The sequence below is a fragment of the Mus pahari genome, chromosome 7, assembly GCF_900095145.1.
Source record: "Mus pahari chromosome 7, PAHARI_EIJ_v1.1, whole genome shotgun sequence".
Taxonomy (NCBI): domain Eukaryota; kingdom Metazoa; phylum Chordata; class Mammalia; order Rodentia; family Muridae; genus Mus; species Mus pahari.
In genome coordinates this window covers 11,958,966-11,978,511 of record NC_034596.1, presented here as the reverse complement: position 1 = coordinate 11,978,511, position 19,546 = coordinate 11,958,966, and the positions used below count along the sequence as shown (strand labels likewise).

Here is a 19,546-nt window from a genome sequence, read left to right as displayed (position 1 = left end):
GTGCTGGAACTGACTTGGCTCTGTGAGAGCACTGCTTTCTGGCATTCCGCTTCCACTCTGCCTGGAGCTGGAACTGCCCTCTTCCCTGTTCTTACTGCTCTCCCTTCACTCACTTGTTTCTCTCCTATTTTACCTCTGTTGCTTTAATATTAATCCTGATTTATCCTTAGCTGATTCTCTTTTCATTCCTACACTCTGTAACTAATAAATCACTACAAGCCATACTCTTTCTATACACACGGAGCTTCCTCCAGTCCCCTAAGCACACCTGTAGCCTCTTATGTCAATGGAAGGATCAAATTTACACAGTCACCCTTGTGTTGTCTTTAAGAAGAGCTAGTGTGCCCGTGTCATGCTGGCCTATGAGCCATAGAGGCAGGAAGTTACTGCATGCCCGAGGCTGTTCTGCATGTCCTGGAGGCTGTCTGTAAGGTGAGTTCCAGTCAAGCAGGAACCCTTAGTAAGACTCTTATCTCAAAAACAAACACAAAAGTAAAAATAAAAGAAATAAAAAGAAATATTTGTCTCCAGGAGATCACGAGTGGTACATGAGTCCCCCAACAACTGGAGAGGGAGCTGTCTCTAACTTGTCTGTGGATCTTGTTCCTGTAACTGGGCTGTCTTGTCTGGCCTCAGAGGGAGCCGATGAGACAAGTCCTGCAGAGAGTTGATGTGCCAGGATTGGGGATGCCCATCACTGGGTATCACTGGGCCTACACTCTCTCAGAAGAGAAAGGGAGGGAGGGCATAGAGGTTGGGGATATTGGATCCCATTTTCGGGGACCCCACTAGTCTCGGGATAAGGGCTCACCCAGAAAGCACGAATAGACCATCTTGGTGTAAAAACACGAGGTAGTTTATTGGTGGAGCTCCGGGCCAATGCATACCTCACGCAGGAGGTAGAGGCATTGACCACGTGGCTCGAAAGCTAGGGGTTTTTATAGGGAGAGGGTGGGGGCTAGGAGGAATTTGGCACGGTTACACACAATTGGCTCATTTAAACATCAACAGAACAGTTACACATTTGCAGGGTGGTAAGTGCAAGTCAGGAATGTTAGGAGACCTGAGGGGCCGGTCAGAAGAACATCTGGTTACTGTGTAATGGCAGGCCTGCTCGAACTACTTCTAAGCACACAAACTCCTCTTTTAGACCTAAGTTACATGAATCACAGGCCTTAAATTTCATCTTAAATTTCATTTCCCTTCAGGGACAGTGATCGGGAGGCAAAGTGAATTAATGGGAAAATAAAGTGGTAATTCTGGGACCTGATGTCTACACAGGCTTCGGGCACAGATGACCTGCTGTGACCATTTATCAGACATCCTAGATGTGACATAGAGAGTACTAGTCTAACTAATGTACTCTGAATTCCCCTTCTCTGGGATTTCAGTCAGAGAAAGGGCTGTGCAGCAGCAGAGGATGCAGACACAGCAGCATCCCTATTCAGTTTCTGAAAGAGATAACTAATTCCAGGCATTGTTTTTAGTCAGAAAACAAGTCATGTGAAAATGACTCTATTGTTATGTTTATAAAAAGATAAAGAGGGGGGAGAGATATGTTCTATGGGGGTGTGGTGAGATATAGGGGAAGAGGATGTCTCAGCAGGTCCATGCCAAGGCATCCCTTCCCTCTGAGGGACCAGCCACACAATGGTATAGTATAAAATAGAGTTTATTCAGGGCATGGAGAGGGGAGTTAAGAGGATAGTAGAGGCAGAGAAAGCAGGGGAGGAGGGGAGGGGAGGACAGGGGGAGGGGAGGAGAGGGGAGGGGAGATGAGATGAGACTAGACGAGACAAGACGAGAAGTAGTGGAGGCCAGCCAGGAGCACATGAAGAGAGAGGGAAAGGGAATGGGGAAGGGAGGGAGGACCGAGCAGGAGCAAGAAGGGAAGAGCAAGAGAACAAGAAAGAGAGGAAGGGTCAAGCAGTCCCTTTTACAGTGGGTCAGGCCTACCTGGCTATTGCCAGGTAACTGTGGGATGGAGTTTAGACAGAATGCTAACACCTATCTTCATAAATATATTTTTGCTCATTTTAACTAAGTTTTAAAAGGTTATTTTTAGAAATGTAAGGTGTCTACATTAAACACACACACACACGTATACACATACACACAACCATAACTGATAAAACAGAGTAACATACCAAGCCTCTGGCAACAAAACAGCATATTCGTGTGGAGAGGTGGTTTCTGGGAAGTTAGAGAGGATGGCAAGGCGATGAGGGAGCAGATGAGAGCCATGGTATGTCAGCAGGATTTCCAGGGCTTGGACATTACTCTCCTGTAGGAAATACAAGGCACAAGTGTCTACTATGAACCTTAGAAATAAAGGACTGCTCCTTAGAATAAGGAACAAAAATACCCATGAAAGGGTATAGATATAGAGACAAAATTTAGAGCTAAGATGAAAGGATGGACTATCCAGAGTCTTCCCCATCTGGGAATCCATCCCATCATCATCCACCAAACCCAGATACAAATGCACATGCCAGCAAGATTCTGCTGAAGGGACCCTGATATAGAGGCCTCTTGTGAGTCTATGTCAGTGCCTGGAAAACACAGAAGTGGATGCTCACAGTCAACTATTGGATGCAACACAGGGCCCCCAATGGAGGAGCTAGAGAAAGTACCCAAGGAGCTGAAGGGGGCTGCAACCCTGTAGGTGNAACAACAATATGAACTAACCANTACCCCCTGAGCTCNTGTCTCTAGCTGCATATGTAGCAGAAGATGGCCTAATCNGCCATCATTGGGAAGAGAGACCCCTTGGTCTTGCAAACTTTATATGACCCAGCACAGGGGAAGGCCAGGGCCAAGTAGTGGGAGTGGGTGGGTAGGGGAGCAGGGGCGGAGGGGGGGTCATATAGGGAACTTTCGGGATAGCATTTGAAATGTAAATAAAGAAAATAATAATAAAAAATGAAAAAAAAAAAAACAAAAAAAAAAGAAATAAAGGACTGGTGTTTATGACAACATTCAAAACTTTACAGTTTTGATGAGTTATTTTGAAATACACTTTGTTTTTCCTTATTTTCATGTTTCTCCATCTAACACTATAAAATTATTTTAAAACGCTAATGGTGATATTTTTAAAATATAATTCCATTTTCTGTACAGTTGTTAATATTATAACAGAAAAGAGAGTGTAACAATGTACGCATGCACTAACATTAACTACACAGCTCGAAGATTTAGTGTTAATAACCATAATTACTCTATTTGCAAAAAGCAATTACCCGAGCATACGTTCTTGCTGAGAGAACAATATTCTGACTTCTGAACTTCTTAAAAAATTCAGCATCATATCTCTGTTCAGATGCATGTGGTGCCCCTAGGATTTCCTGAAGGAAACAATGACAGTAAATAGGCTTCCAAAAATGGTGACAAGAAAATATTAATCCCTTATACCTCTGTCTGCCAAAATAAATAAGACCCAAAATAGTTTATTCCAACTATCATCTGTTAACTAAAGCACTTTATATTTTTAGGAGCTATACTTGTTATAAGTGTTATTAACATGTTGATCTATAAATAGATGAAATGGTAAAATTTAAATTGATCTCTATAGGACGACCCAAACCACCTGATAACAACATATAAGCAATGATTACCATGGCTAGTACATGGGTACCTACCACATCTACGTGAAAACGCCGGATGAATTTGACTCCTGTTACAGGAGTGATGGTAACTGCAAGGGACCCTTTCATTCACTCGGGAAACACACTTGGACTGTGCCCACCACATCCTCAGGGCACTTGGAGAAGCACTGGAGATACAGTCAACAATACTCTTGCCCTGCCTTCACATAGCTTACTGCCAATTAAGACATGAACCAAGTGTATCTTTTAAAGCATTTGTGTAGCACCAGAGACCTCTGAGCATGAAGTAGGTATCAGATGATATGAGGAAATTGCTGTGAATTTTGTTAGAAATAATAATGTCATCATTCTTTTTTAAAGTCCAGAGACTACCCCACTTGGTCATCCATCCCATAAACAACCACCAAACCCAGACTCTATGGCAGATGCTAACAAGAGCCTGCTGACAGGAGCCTAATATAGCTGTCTCCTGAGGTGCTCTGCCAGTGCCTGGCAAATACAGAAGTGGATGCTCACAGTCATCCATTGGACGGAGCACAAGGTCACCAATGAAGGAGCTAGAGAAAGTACCCAAGGAGCTGAAGGGGTCTGAAGCCCCATAGGAGGAACATCAATATGAACTAACCAGTACCCCCAGAGATCCTTGGAACTAAACCACCAATCAAAGAAAACACATGGTGGGACTCATGGCTCTAGCTGCATATATAGCAGAAGATGGCCTAGTCGGTCATCAATGGAAGGAGAGGCCCTAGGTCCTGTGAAGATTCTATGCCCAAGTATAGGGGAAGGCCAGGTCTAAAAATGGAGTGGGTGGGTTAGGGAGCAGGGGGAGGGGGAAGGGGATAGGGGATTTTCAGAGGGAAAACTAGGAAAATGGATAACATTTGAAATGCAAATAAAGAAAATATCTAATAAAATTTTTTTAAAATAAAAATAAAGTCCATATTAATTAGATATGGTAAGATTTCTGGGATTTTCATGAAAATGTCATGAATTTCTGAGATTTTCATGAATATTTAAGTAAAAGGAAAAGTAGGTGTGTGGAAATAAAAACAGAAAGCTGTAAGGTTGACACATGTTGAAAATGTTTGAGGTTATGAAAGAGTACCTCTGGGTTCATCATGCTATGCTCTATGAATTTCTTCAAGGTTGAATTTTTTTATAATGAAAGGCTAAAAAAAATTCTGACAAAGTTAAAATGGAAGTGTTCAAATAGAGAGTAGGTACTACCTATATGAGCTGTCAAACTTTCACAGGTTTTTCTAAACCTCCAACATCTTCTTCAGCCACCACTCTTTGCTGAAAGCATTCGTTTTAAGCTGGAACTATTTGATGGAACCTCAGCATCCAACTCATCAAAACCGCAAGTCTGCCTACATCTGCACCAGTGCGATTCTCCTTCCTTCAGTGATGACCAAACAAGCACACCTCTTAACCTTCCATGTCTCAAAGCGGACCCCATTTCAATTCTTCTATCATCATGAAAGTATGCCTTTCTTTTTTTTAACTGGTAGTGGCTTGTTTTGTGTGTCAACTTGACACAAACTAGAGTTGTATGAAAGGACGGAAACTCAATTGAGAAAAATGCCTCCATAAAATATGGCTATAGGACACTTTATTAGTGATGGATAGGAGTTTGGGGGACAGCCAATTGTGGGTGATGCTATCCCTGGACTGGTGGTTCTGGGTTCTATAAGAAAGCAGGCTGAGCATGCCATGGGAAGAGAGTCAGTAAGTACCATCCCTCCATGGCCTCTGCATCACCTCTTGCCTCCGGGATCCTGCCCTATTTGAGTTTCTGTCCTGACTTCTTTCAATGATGAACAGTCCTATGGAAGTATAAACCAAGTAAATCCTGTCCTCCCCAACTTAGTTTTTGGACATGGTGTTTTGTCACAGCAATAGAAACCCTAAGACACATCCATTGTATAAATTTCTCCCATCCCTCTACTTGCTGGTTCCCACTAACATATAAACAATGTCCCTTTCTCCCTTTGCTATACCAACACCAAGCAAGCATACATTCTCAAGGTCATGCCCTCCTCATTCATGCCCTAGCCTGTATCTAGCACTCCAGTTCTCAACATTAGCTCCTAACCAGTGAGATCTGCATATGCTTCCTACTTATCTCGACAAGCTACTTACTGCTCTAAGGTTTCATAGTCACAAAATAAGGATTGCAGTAATGGCCTCAATGGGCTGCTGGGAAATTACCAAATTATAGAGACTAAGTATATGGGGCAGTGGATGACAGACTGTGAAGGTAGTTTTGAAGAAACCCCCTGCACACACTTTCAACAGGAATTTACAAGGTCTGCAGTGAGTCAAATACCATGCTGATCTCCAGAGCTACAAAAACAACGAAAACAAAACCCTGAACTCTACCCTCCTGTGTCTTAGCAATATTACTCCTTTACTTTTTACAAACTAGTTGGTGGTAACTTCCTTATAGAGGTCCCTTGGGTATCTCCAGGAAGAGTTCAATACATTCCTCTCCTCTGCTTCATCAATTCTTCATACTGTTACCACCACTTGAAGTCTGTATGCTGAAGATTCCATGAAAATCACTGCTCATGTCTCCCTACATCCAGCAACAGCATCATATCATAGCTGGCATGTAGGAAGTGCTAGGTTATATATAAATGAGTTCACTTTTACCTTATGTATATGGAATTAATAAAATCAGCCATGCTTGATGACGGAAATGCAGAGCCTGCCTCTAGCTCAATATACCTACCAAGCATGACAGCTGAATGTTCTCATTAGAGAGTTTTAATAGCCAAGTTCATCTACACCATCTACTTTCTAAAAGGTTAATTTCTAAAAAAGAGTGGTCTCAGAAGTATTTTAAAGGTCAGTATCATAATATATAACAATACACTTGCTAGTGTCATACAGAGCATAGCAATTCAATAGCCAATGGATAATGAAAGAAAATTAAGTACACAAACTCAACACTGCAAGTATCTTTTCTAAGATATTATCATCCAATAAAATAAAAAAGAACTATGAAAGCAATGAACCACACTGTACAGACAAAGGCAGTTCTAAATATGTTTATTCTTAGTATTACCTTAAAATGTCACAGAGCCAAAATGAAAATAATAAGCTTTAAGGGAATATGACCATTCAACAGCCAAGCCAGTTGCAGCCAATGAACTCATCAGGAACTCTCCCTAACTTTCTCATATTACGTTATCTGCCTGCCCTTAACAGCTGCACAAAGAACTCAGCTCAAAAAAAAAAAAAATCAGTTTTAATGTTTTCTTCTCCTCCTCTCCAACTCCACCTCCTCCTCCCTTTTTGTTGTTGTTGTTGTTGCAGACAAGGTCTCACTATGTAACCATGGCTGTCCTGGAACTTACTATGGAGTCCAGGCTGGCCTCAAACTCACAGATATCCGTCTGCCTCTGCCTCCTGGGTGCTTAGCATGTGCCAACATGACTGCCCTTTTTTTTTTTTTTTTTTTAAATCCTTGATGAACAAGAGTAGGGATCTAATTCCATTCTTCTACATGTGATCTCCATTTGGAATTACCACTGTTTCCTTTCGAGTTTTGTCTGATAACATTTCAAGGGGTGGGGATGGGGTGGGAAATTCAAGACTTCTGAGTTTACATGCCTGATCAGCATTCTAGGGCTGCTCATGCCACAGGCCAAGGGTGTGGCCATAGAAGAGAGGCCCAGTGGACTGAACGAGGGATGATCTGTGAGGCCATACTTCAGGTCAGAACCTAGCTGTGAACCCTGAAGCACAGGCATGCTGCCCAGCAGTATGATGCCTGCCTCAAACAAATGAGACTGAGTCTCTCCAGCCGGGAAAAGGGGAACCCCAAGCAACTTCAGGTAAGAGCATCATGTGAAAAACAAGCAAGCACACTAACTACCAACCCATCCACGGCCACTGAAAGGCCTCTCACTTCCACTTAGGGGTTTTCTGGGGATTGATGGTTTTGTCTTCTGAAATAAGGTCATATTATACAGCCTAGGCTGCTCTCAAATCAACACAGTGCCTCTGCCTCGGCTTCCAAAAACGTTCTACTATTCTGAGCATGTTTCTTCCATGTTTAACACTATCTAACCTGGCACATCACAATGTTAATGAAACATTCAACATAGGGATAAAAGTGCTTGAGTTCCCAAAGAGCGAAGAAGTATACGGCTATTAAATTCAAAAGTGACTCTAATAAAGATCAAAGATCAACCAACTAAACCTAGTCAACTAGCAAATCATTAAAATGGGTGAGAATATTTGTTCTCTAAATATTGAATTCAGTGTGTCCTAAAATTCCACACTAGAATCAACTCTGTGCCATTACCTGGAAATATACACATAGTAAGTTTAAAGGGTTATAAATTTAGAGAGCATATGTGTAAATAGGTAAAGCCTTTTTATTCTCTAGTCCAAGAAAACAACTTTTGAACTTTTACAACTTTCAATTTTTACCAAAACCCTTGTAATAAAGAACTTGACTTCTCAATAAATGAATTTTCCCATATAAATAACCTGGAAAACTAAAACAGGAGCCACTAGGGCAGGATAGCATATATAAGCCCAGATGATGGGCATCACTGGGGGGCTAACGTTATTCCTTACCTCATATGTTGCAAGACGATCTAAGAAGGTTAATAGCTTCAGTCTACAACGGCACAGTTCCTTTTGTTCCAGGGTCAACCTATGTGGAAGAACTCAGTTGAGTTGCTTACATTTATACACACGTGCTTCTTTTCACTGACATATGCTGTCTGTCTGAGACAAAGAGCATGAAAATAACCTGTGTTCCCTTCAGCCTGCAGCTCTTAGAACTGTATGTAAAATCATGAGGGCTAAACAAAAAGTAACGTGTTCAAGTTGCTGAAGTAACTTAGCAACTCACGCTAGTAAAGAGCATAGGGAAATGACCAGAGTTTCTATTTCCTAGTGAGCAGTAATAAATCACTGACTTACTTTGAAAAGTTCACTAATTTAAGCAGTTCACGTCTCTTCTTAAGCTCTTTCTGCCGTTTGCTCTTAGCAGGCTCTTTGTCTGGTGGGGAAAGCTCCTCATAGGCGATGCTATCAATGTCTATGTCACCCGGTAAGGTAAATCTACACAGAGAAAAGAACTCATTCAATTTTCATTAAGCTGATTTTTTTGTTGGTTTGTTTGTTTGTTGCTACTTTGTCCTACTGTGAATATTTATTCAATTAAGTTAATGTCCACAGAACAGAAAAATATCTTTTTAAAATTCTGCCAAACAGCATAGTTCATTCACTGTATCTACGGGACAAGTAATGAGGATAAGCAATGATCACAGACATTTAAAACATAGAAAGGACATCGACCTAGGGAAGCAATGCACCCAGTTAGATCAGAAGACACTCAACCCAATATAAAATAGGTTTTATAATTCAAATCACTTCTGTCTATAATCTGTCTGTCTTAGTCAGGGTTTCTATTCCTGTACAAACATCATGACCAAGGAGCAGTTTGGGGAGGAAAGGGTTTATTCAGCTTACATTTCCATACTGCTGTTGATCACCAAAGGATGAAGGACTGGAAGTCAAGCAGGTCAGGGAGCAGGAGCTGATGCAGAAGCCATGGAGGGATGTTCTTTACTGGCTTGCTTCCCCTGGCTTGCTCAGCCTGCTCTCTTACAGAATCCAAGATTACCAGCCCAGAGATTGTCCCACCCACAAGGGGCCTCTCCCCCTTGATCACGAATTGAGAGAATGCCCCACAGCCGGATCTCATGGAGGCATTGCCCCATCTAAAGCTCCTTTCTCTGTGATAACGCCAGCTGTGTCAAGTTGACACAAAACTAGTCAGTACACTGTCTCTAATCCTCTTTTTTGGTAGAAGCAAATGATTAATTTAATGCATTACTAAGGTTTGAGCTGATAGTCAAAGGATGTTACAGCACATACAGAGATGGGTGATGAATGGACTTAATGGGAACTAAAGATAGGCCAAGATAATTTGGGTTTTTGATCTGCACTATTCCACCTTGCACAGTCAGAGGAAGTTCTGTTTGGTTAGTCTGCAGAGCTCTCACACAGGTCAGCTTTTCAGGGACCTTCGGTTCAGAGTACCTTTGTACACTGTGGACTTCTCATCATGTGACACATTTTCATATTTGTGATGAGAATACTCAACATCCCCTTGTGTATTTCTTCTGAACGATTCAGTATAATATGAACACCAACATGCATTCTGTAAATCTGGCTGGGATTCTGTACACCTCAAACGACCTCTCATCTGCCTCTCCTTTGACCTTCCTCAGGCTCAATGGTTAAAAGCACTTCTCAGCTGGTACCCATTGCTCTGCTCACTGGTTAAAAGACATCAGCTTTCTCAGACTGCACATACGAAGTAAGTCCACATATGGTTTCAGTTACTATACTTAGTCTTGTGACTGACATTCACTTCCATTTATATTGCTACAAATAATAAGCCTCTGTCCATGTTTTTCAAGATTTTTTTATTTTATTTTACATGTATGTATAAGTGCCTGCATCCACGTGTGTGCATCATGACCACATGTGGTACCCATAGAGCCCAAAAGACAGTTTCAGATAACTAGAACTGAAGTTACAAGCAGTCGTATGTTTGTTAAAAGGTTTCTTTACTTTATATGTGTGCATGCACACAGATGTACATGAGAATTGGCTCCTCTGGAACTAGAGTAAATGCAGTTGTGAGGTGCACAGTGTGGATGCTGGCAACCAAACTCAGGGTTTCTGAAATAGCGACAAGTGCTTTTAACCATTGAGCCATTTCTCTAAGCCTCAACTTTGTGATTTTATGGGCAAAATGATTCTACTATTCAATTATGTAAATGTGTTACATTCTCTTTATCTGCTTATTTGTTGATGGACATCTTAGCTGATTCTGTCTTAGCTTCTGTGTCTTAGCTGTTTTAAATAGGGCTATACATTTAATCTCCTTAATAAAATGTTTTCATTTCCCTCTTATAAATATACATTAACAGAATCCCTGGATCACATGGTATTTCTCTTTTTAGTATCTTGAGGAACCTACATTTCATTTTCCATGATGCTTTTATCAATTTACAGTCTTACTAAAATTGAGTCAAAGTCTCTCTTTCTCTGTGCCCTCACTAACATTTGTTAATTATTATCTTTTTTATAACAGCCACTGTAACTGGATTTAAACGATAAGTTGTCATGGTTTTGATTTGCATTACATAGAAATAAATATCACATTATTTATAATCTTAATATAGTATAAAGCGTTAATCTCATTTAAATTAGTTAATTATCAAGTATACACTGTCATTTATATTTTATGGAAGTCCCAAATGTCTGGTAAGCAACAGCTTGACAACAATTTAAAACCATTACTATCTTACTACCTGGCGTCTGGACAGTGTTGATGTCTGAGGGGCTTTCCTAAGTCAAGTAAACCCAGAAGGTTCAGAGTATGACCCTACAGGTTGCTAGTGCCTCTAGTCCCAGCATCTAATTAGCCTGAGAAGACCAGGTATGCCTCAGCTTCAAACCATTGCCTACAAATACATTTAACTGAAAAGGAAGACAGTAGCAGTCAACTGCAACAGCTTCAACAGTGTGCTCATCATCTGCCTGGCCCAAGGTTGCAGCTTCAGCTTTCTCCATGTCACCTTTGACATGAGCGCAAACCTTCAAAACCAACCTGCCATCATCCACACCCTTCCCTATGGCGACGAGAGCCTCCAGGTCTGTGCCTTTCAAGCCATACTGCAGCAGTTCCTTGGCAGCGTCCACATTCTCAGGAACTCTCTCCAAACACTCATGGAGAACCCAAGACCGCTTCTTGATTTTACTCTACATACAAAGAGAAATAAACAGAGGCATTTACGGACAGATTGCACCTTATAAAACCTGATGATCGCTTTCTAGAATTATAACTAGACAGAAGGTATTAGCACTATTAAAAAGAACTTGGTCCTAGGCAGCGCCTTACAAACCACTAATTCATTTCACTATTGTTCACAGCAACTGGATACAGGAGGTGTGATTCCACAGGATTTTCTTTTCAGGTTTTGTTTGTTTAAATTTTCATACAGTATACTTTGGTCATATTCTCCCCATCCCTAGCTCCTGCCAGATGCTCCTCACATCCCCACTGAACCAATTTCATGTTCTTTCTTCCTTTCTCCCAGGGGAGAGGGGGACAGTTTAGGATCAATAAAGCAAAAAAACACCAAAATGAAACAATACATGCAAAAAGGAAAGGCGGGGAAGGCATGAAGTCCTTTATGTCTTGGTCAATCTCTCCTGGCCATGCAGCCTGTCCTGGAGTGTGGCTGACATTCAGTGACACTCCACTAGACGAAACTGATTCCCCATCTCCCAGCAGGTAACAGCTTCTTGGTTAGGGGAGGGACTTTGTGTCTACTTCCCCTGCTCGGTGCTAAGATCCCCTGTGGTTTGGACCTGTGCAGGTCATGTGCATGCTGACACAGCTATCTGTGAGCTCAGATGTGAATCACTCCTGTGGTGTCTAGAAGAACCTTATTTCCTGAGTCTTCAATCTTAGACTCTTTCCTCCTCCTCTTCCACAGGACCCGAGCTTGGTGGTGTGGGTGCCAGTAGAAAGAAGCTCTGTGGGTCAGGGGTCACAGAGGAGTGAGGATGGGCAGGAAGAAAAGAGTCAGAGGGGCAGGCAAGCACTAAAGAGCCACAGTGAAACACAAAGCTCCAGTACTCTTTTCTACAAGTATAAAAAAGATCTTTTGTAGGTACCTCTAGTTTGTGTCTTGGTTGTAAAATAAAGAATATAAAGCAGAGAGGTAAAATACATTTTGCCCCCTAAGGTAGTAAGCATATTTAGTTTTTAAAACAAACAAACATACCACAGTTACATCTGTTTTGACTGTAAAATCTATCACACAGTGTGAAGCCAACTCACTCATACCAAGTCATGGTCTGCTGTTCTTCAGAAGGACAGAAGACCAATGCTTCACTTCCAATTGCTCCTTCCATCTCCAAACTCTGATTTGCCCTCTTCTTAAGACACATCTTCTTAGTGACCTGATGATTTACACCCTGTATTTCTTTATACATTCTACTATCGCCTAAGTCTAAAGACTTGTCTAAGTCATCAAAACGTAACAGCAGGAACACTGTAGGATCCCCTTGACCCTAGCCGGCTTTCTTACATACCTTTCTTCTTACTCCAGTCTTCTTCTACATCTATCATAAATCCATCATTACCCAAGCCGAGTGATGACAAGTTTTCCTCAGCCACCCAAATGCAAACCCACACTCTCTTCTCCTGTTTCCCAGCGCTCGCTACCATAACCCACCACCGGTTGACTTGGTAGAGCTGACTTAACCAGGAAATGCTTAGTGGCCATCTGCTATGCTTCAGGCACTAACATGGACACAAGGACAACCAACTGTGACTGAGACAGATTTGGCTGTCACCTTATGGGCCATATCATAGACTTTACTTGCTCATTCTGCTTGCACTCTTGAAAATATCCTCTCTTCTGACTGAAAGAGGCCTAATTTTGAATTTTTTCTTACAGAAAGCTTTCTTTATAATTGCTAGGTCTATAATGATCACAGTTGTCACTGAGTTGTCACAGTTCCTCTGGTGTGGTTATATACATGCTATAAGCATGAGGCCCTCCTCCTCTCCATGAGCTCCACAGCAGCAGAAACTGCCTGTGCACCTCTAGTTACGCCTCTATCCTCTTATTGCTGATACAGGGTCATACTAGATCTTGGATAGTCTAGCAATTGCTCCACAGCCCAAGCTAGTCAGGAATTTGTGGAAATTCTCTATTTTACTGAACCAAATATTTTCAAAGAAAACAAACGCACAAACTTTGCTTGCTTTGTCATGCACCCAGGAGCTCCCATCCTAAACCACACAATGGAAGATGATGCAGGTTGGAACTGGTGCATTTCTAAGCCCAACACAAACAACGCTGCCTCCTCCCTTCTGCTGTCGGCCCTCATGATCACTCACCTGTCAGCCGGCAGAAAGATTAACAGTTAGTCATACTATTTGGTTGAAATACTTTCAGACTATGGTTTTATTTTAATTATTCACATAAGTGAACATTTAGACAAAAAAAATTACTATGAAATTTTCCCAGCATTTTCTAGAATTTTCCTAAAAGCAAAAATGTTTTTCTCTCTAAATATGAGATCAAAAGCTCCGAGCTTTTAAACACATCCCATGAGTCTAACTACTTCCTGGCAGAGATATCAAGAAGTTGTATGTTGAGAAACCATTCCCACCAGAAAAAGAGTGCGTATCTTTAATCCCAACACTCAAGAGGCAGAGTTTCAGGCCATCCAGAGTACCACAGTGAGGTTCTGTCTTAAGACAGACGGACAGATAAGCAAGACAGAAGACTATTCCCAAGGTATGGAATATTGCCCAAAAGACTACCAAGACCTGTTTCCTCTGTCAGTGTTCTCTGAAATACAAAGACGCAGCAATAGGGATCCATCTGCAAAGCAAGGTAAATGGGGTCACTAGGAACCAATGGGCTGGTATATTGATCGTGAATTTCCCAGCCTCCAAAATTTAGGGAAATAACTTTTTCTTGCTCAAGATGCTGAATGTATTTGTGTTATAACAACTCAAACTGACTACAAAGCTGTATACTAATTATAACATGGAGGCCTACATTAAGAAGGATCCAACAGTGGAATTTAAGCCAAAAAGACTGTATTTGTCAGTTATCCATTTATTCCCTCTGAGCTTCACAGTTCCTCTCCAGGCTGGTCAAGTGACAGCATCTCTTCTTGTTAACTGAAGCAGCATTATTACAGACAGCTCTGAAGGCCACTGCAAAGGAAAAGATGCTGCTCTTCAGTTCACAAGCACTTTGGTTCTCTTCCTCTTGGTCCTCTGGCTTGGTAGGCAACAAGGCCTGAGAGTGTTGGGGAAAGGAGACAAACCTGTTGGTACTAATGCTATCCTAATGTGAGAACAACTTAACACTGGATTTCAGAGGCACACCTGTGAGCAGATTCCTTCATACCTAATCTCCCTTGCATCTATGTGAGAAGCTTCCCTCAATGGATCTCCCATATTGGAGTGGCAAGTTTTTCTTGCCAATCCTGGCATGGTTGCTAGTTACCAACCCTCATCTATATGCTACATCTGAGAAGTGTCCTGCTTGTTAGCACCTGGGCTTTCTAACCACCTCGCATCACTGTTACCTGAGCAGGAGACATCCGGCTTCTCTCTCCATCTCAAACCAAGCCAACTAGAGACCAGCCCTAATCTAAAACAATCCTAGAAGTTCCCTTCAGTGCAATTTGTCCCAACTGCTGTTTCTTCAACAATGTCCATCCCAGTAGTAGGACAGGCCTACCTCCTAAATGCAGTCTCTTGGTCTGAAGATATTCCTTCAAGTTCTCCCCATCCCTTTATTCATTATCTCTGGTTACCAGAAACACAGATCTCCTCACTGAAACTCTGTTATTGGTTCTTCAGTAGGCCCTGACCAATGTGGGTGCAGAGAGGTACAATAATGGAAATAATCAGAGAGATGGCTAGATTATCAGAGAGGGTATATTCAATATCTTTAGCATCAAAATCCTGTAGCAGAAGCAGGAGATTCTAACAGTTTTTCTAAGAAAGCACTTCTTTACCTACACAAATATTAGCAGTGGGAAAATCTCTAGAAACAAAAGATAATCCATGAATATGAATTTCATCATGTAACCACAACTATTTATACATACCAAGTAATTCTGAATTGAAGCAATGTTGACAGCTGACTTCCTCCACTGCCTCTGATAGACAAGGTCAGTATCCAGGCCGTAGGTGTGAGCCAAAGACAAGGCTTCCTCATATTCTTCACTTTCAATCTTTGTCAAGGAAACAGACATGAATTACCCATGAGGCCATTCTGATGAGAGGAAGAATCAAGACACTCATCCGGGCTGTGCAACAAGTTATGAACACACATGCAGAGTGTCAGCAGAAGCCCACAGACATTCTGAGAAGCAGCTAAAGCAGGAATTCCTTTAGCACTTTAACAAATATGATGAAAAGCTCTGGCTTATACATTCAAATGGTGGCAAAACCTGAGACTAGAGGCAGACTGCAGTCTGGCTCAAGTCAATGCTCATTCAAAATACTGCAGAGCATAGCAAATAGCCCTAAGAGGAGTGTGGGCCACACAGGCTTAGAAACCAGATGCTAAAGTCTTCTCTCACCATCTGTAGTCTAGGAAAGATGGTACTTAGTACACAAAAGAGGGACAGCTGAAGGCACACAGCAGGTAGCCAAAGCCTCAGGCTAGGAGCAACAGGATGGCTCAGTGGGTAAAGGTCCTCGATGCCAAGCCAGACGACCTGGATTTAATCACTCATAGAAGGAGAGAACTGACTCCTGCAAGTTTCCCTCTGGCCTTCAAGCAAGCACCATGGAACATACTAAAAAACACACACACGCACACCCACATGCATGCACTCATACGTGTTCACAACACACACATATATCAGAGGCCAAAGCTGGATAAACATCTTCTTCAATTGCTTTCTATCTTATATACCAAGGCAAGGTCTCTCACTTGAACTTGGAGCCCACTGATTTGGCTAGTCCAGCTAACTAGCTCCTTTTGGGGATTCCAGTCTCTGCTTCCAGAGCACTGGAGTTACCACAGCGCTGTGCGCCCACCAGGCATTTAGCTGGGTACTAGCATCTCAGTTCTGGTCCTCACACTTTATCTTCTGATTATCTACCAGACTCTGAGTTCTCTAGCCACTGACTTATAATTACTCAGTTAGAAAAAGGGCATTATTCTAAAAGCTTACAGAACTGTTATTTTTAACATGTCAGAGAGCCAACATGCCCTCTCCTATCTCTTTCCTCACTGAAATAGTAGCAATTGTGCTAGAAAAGCTGGAAGCCGCAGGACCACTCACCTTTCCCTGATAAAGCTCCTCTGGAGTTGTGGAGCGCAGACTCACAAGGCGGTAGTTCTTTGTGATAGTCCGAGGCCGTTTCCGAGGAGGTGCGAACCTCTCCATCTCCGTGACTAAGTAAAGGCCTTGCTTGATGTACCCAAAATAGTGAGCCTTGGCAGAGGTCTCATGATCCGAGTCAGAATCCGCTTCCCCTTCATCTTCTTCTCCAGCCCTCATCTCCACTCGAGATCTTTTAGGGGCAAGTTTAATTTCACACTAAATTGAAAAGGGAGATATAAAATTAATGATAAGAAACTAGAGACAGATTTTTTTAAAAGCTAATGAAAAAAGTATTTTAATTATACTCTGGCTTGATTCATTACCTGTCATTCACAATGGATCCAAAGGAAACAAAGCAAATCAAAGACCTAAGATACATACATCCATGTGGCTTCCAAACTGCTAAAGCTGAAGCCAATTTATTAATAATAGGCCATTCGTGTACATGTCTGCAGTTATTGTGCAGAAATAAAAAGGGTGAGAATGTGAATCTCTAACTATTAATATATCAGTACTTGCTATAGAAAAACAAGAAGACAATTTAGAAAGCAACCTGAAGGTATGTATTTGCCAGGAGAAGGCTTCTGACGTCCCTTTTGGACAGTCTGCAGCTCCACAGGAGGCAAGGCTGAGCCTGGCCCCAAAGAAAGCTTTCATTCAGACTTAGCAGAACTGACTTGGCTTTAAACTGTGGTTTTCTGTAAGGGAGATCTTTGACTAGATGACAGACTTCAGACTAACAAATACCTGTCACTGTACCCTGCAGAAGTAAAGCTACATAGGACTGTACTCTTGGAAGACTTAAATAAGAACTCGAAATGACTAAACACAGCTATAAAGAAACAGCCTCTAATTTCAACTCTTTTATCGTGATAAAAGTTTTTTCTGAAAGAAGAAAAAAAAAATGTTGGTTGCCATACTTTCAGTGAATACTAATATAAACATTAAGTAGTTCCTAACCAGGAAGTAATGACATTCTACACTTTCAAATGGCTCATCTAGAAGATAAAAAAAGTAAGAAAAATCGATCAAGCTCAGCAAAGACGAAATGTTTTAAAGGAAACAAAATAGCTATAAATGTTTTGATTCTCTTAGCAATATAATACTTTCAATTCGTGGATGATGGGATTTTTCATATTATACTTAATACTTTATTTCAAAAACAGACATATGTTTAAACACAGAACTACAGCACATATACAAATAAAAAGCCAGACAGACAGATTTTAATGCGATGCGCGTTCACTCTCACCTCCAAACTTAAGAAGCCCCCATCATGGGTGGCAGTGACCTGGGGGGAGGGCTCAAACCACTCGCAGGATTTTCCCAGTAAATTCTTCAAACTTTTCGCTGATGAAACAGTTAGTGCACCAGAGCACCGAGCCAGGGTCACTGCGCCATCTGCCCACCAATTGACATCAATCAATGGATAAAAGGACTCTTTATCTAATAGGAAAAGAAAATTCAAATACATTTGCAGAAGTGATTTAAAAGCAAAATATTTAATGTGATATTTTAAAATCCAAGTTATTTTATATTTGAGGGCATCAAAGATGCTTTAAAATAGAGAAAAAATAAAACTAAACCCATCATTCAAATTCTTACTCAGGTAAAGATAGAAAAGGCACAGCAATTCAAGGTCTGCCTAAGCAGCAACAACCAGCCAAATCTATGAAGGGAGAAAAGCAAGCCAATTAAGGTCCTCTTCCTCAAAACAATGACACACAGCTGACAAACGGAGCTCACTGTTGGGAGCTTTGGCTTAGCATCTGTAAGACTCTGGGTCTGAACTCAAACACGGAGGAGGAAAGTTATGAAAGACATAATGATAGGGGTGGTGAGATGCCTCAGCAGCTAAGAGCACAGCCTACTCTTTCAGAGGACCCACAAGGCCCAGCACGGACATGGCAGCTCATACCTGCGGACATGGCAGTTCATACCTGCGGACATGGCAGCTTATACCTGCCTGTAACTTCCACCCTCAAACAGACATATATGCAGGCAAAACAGCACTGCACATAAAATAAAATAAAATAAAATAAAATACATTGAAAAACTTAAAATAAAAACATAATTATATACCCAAGAAAGAGATATGTAATGAGTTTCAGAATAGTAAGCTGAAATTTAGATGTGAATAAATCTCACATATACAAATAAATTATAAAAGCTCTTAGAAAATGTACTAGGTCATTTTCAAACAGATACTTAGTAATTAAAAATAGATAGTATTTAAAAAATGACAGCTTTCCAGGGTTGATATGCTCCTAAACATTTAACTAACAGAGAAAAAACTCTAGACAAACAAAGAATTTTTAGGCTCAAATGAATTATGGTTCACCAAACTGAGGTATATAAAGGGAAATGTCAAGATATTTTGTTATAATTTCATTGCACTTTTTCTTAAACAGTAGTTATCCAGAATGGATATGATACAGTTTAATGATGCCACTCATAGTAAATCATAGAATTAAAAGCATGTGTAAACTCAAAAGGAAAAGACGTTTAAACTTAGTTAGACTGAAAACGACTTATCATTACAATTAAAAAGAAGAGACCCTAACCTATTTCTTTAAATAGAAACCTTGGGCAATTTGTTTAAATCCTGAGTTTCTAGACACATGCCTGCCTGCACCTGGGACTTATGTTCCAGCAATTGGAGGAACAAATGCCACATCCAGGCATGGATTAAAAAAGAAACAAGGAAACAAGGACACATGGCTACAACATCCAAGCACCCTGGAAAACAAAACATAAAGCACTCATGAGACAAAAAGCAGAGGGAGGGAAACTCCCATCCATCCTAGTACAGCAGAACACATCCTAGACACAGGGAGAGAGATGACCATCCATCCAAGTACAGCAGAACACATCCTAGACACAGGGAGGGAGATGAGCATCCATCCAAGTACAGCAGAACACATCCTAGACACAGGGAGGGAGATGAGCATCCATCCAAGTACAGCAGAGCACATCCTAGACACAGGGAGGGAGATGAGCATCCATCCAAGTAC

The 19,546-nt window shown here is 41.3% G+C and overlaps 1 protein-coding gene across 4 annotated transcripts in view; it reads right to left on the bottom strand.

Annotated features, from left to right (window-relative positions):
* The window catches only part of Nbas (neuroblastoma amplified sequence), a 284,567-nt gene that overhangs the window by 206,694 nt on the left and 58,327 nt on the right, over positions 1–19,546 (bottom strand). For all 4 annotated transcript variants that reach the window (XM_021201944.1, XM_029540735.1, XM_029540736.1 and 1 more), the window contains exons 14-21: positions 17,785–17,978; positions 16,491–16,748; positions 15,303–15,428; positions 11,260–11,411; positions 8,553–8,693; positions 8,202–8,280; positions 3,240–3,344; positions 2,148–2,284 (exon numbers count right to left, since the gene is read on the bottom strand). In XM_021201944.1, the coding sequence (XP_021057603.1) occupies positions 2,148–2,284; positions 3,240–3,344; positions 8,202–8,280; positions 8,553–8,693; positions 11,260–11,411; positions 15,303–15,428; positions 16,491–16,748; positions 17,785–17,978 (1,192 nt within the window). The remainder of the gene's footprint in view (positions 1–2,147; positions 2,285–3,239; positions 3,345–8,201; positions 8,281–8,552; positions 8,694–11,259; positions 11,412–15,302; positions 15,429–16,490; positions 16,749–17,784; positions 17,979–19,546) is intronic.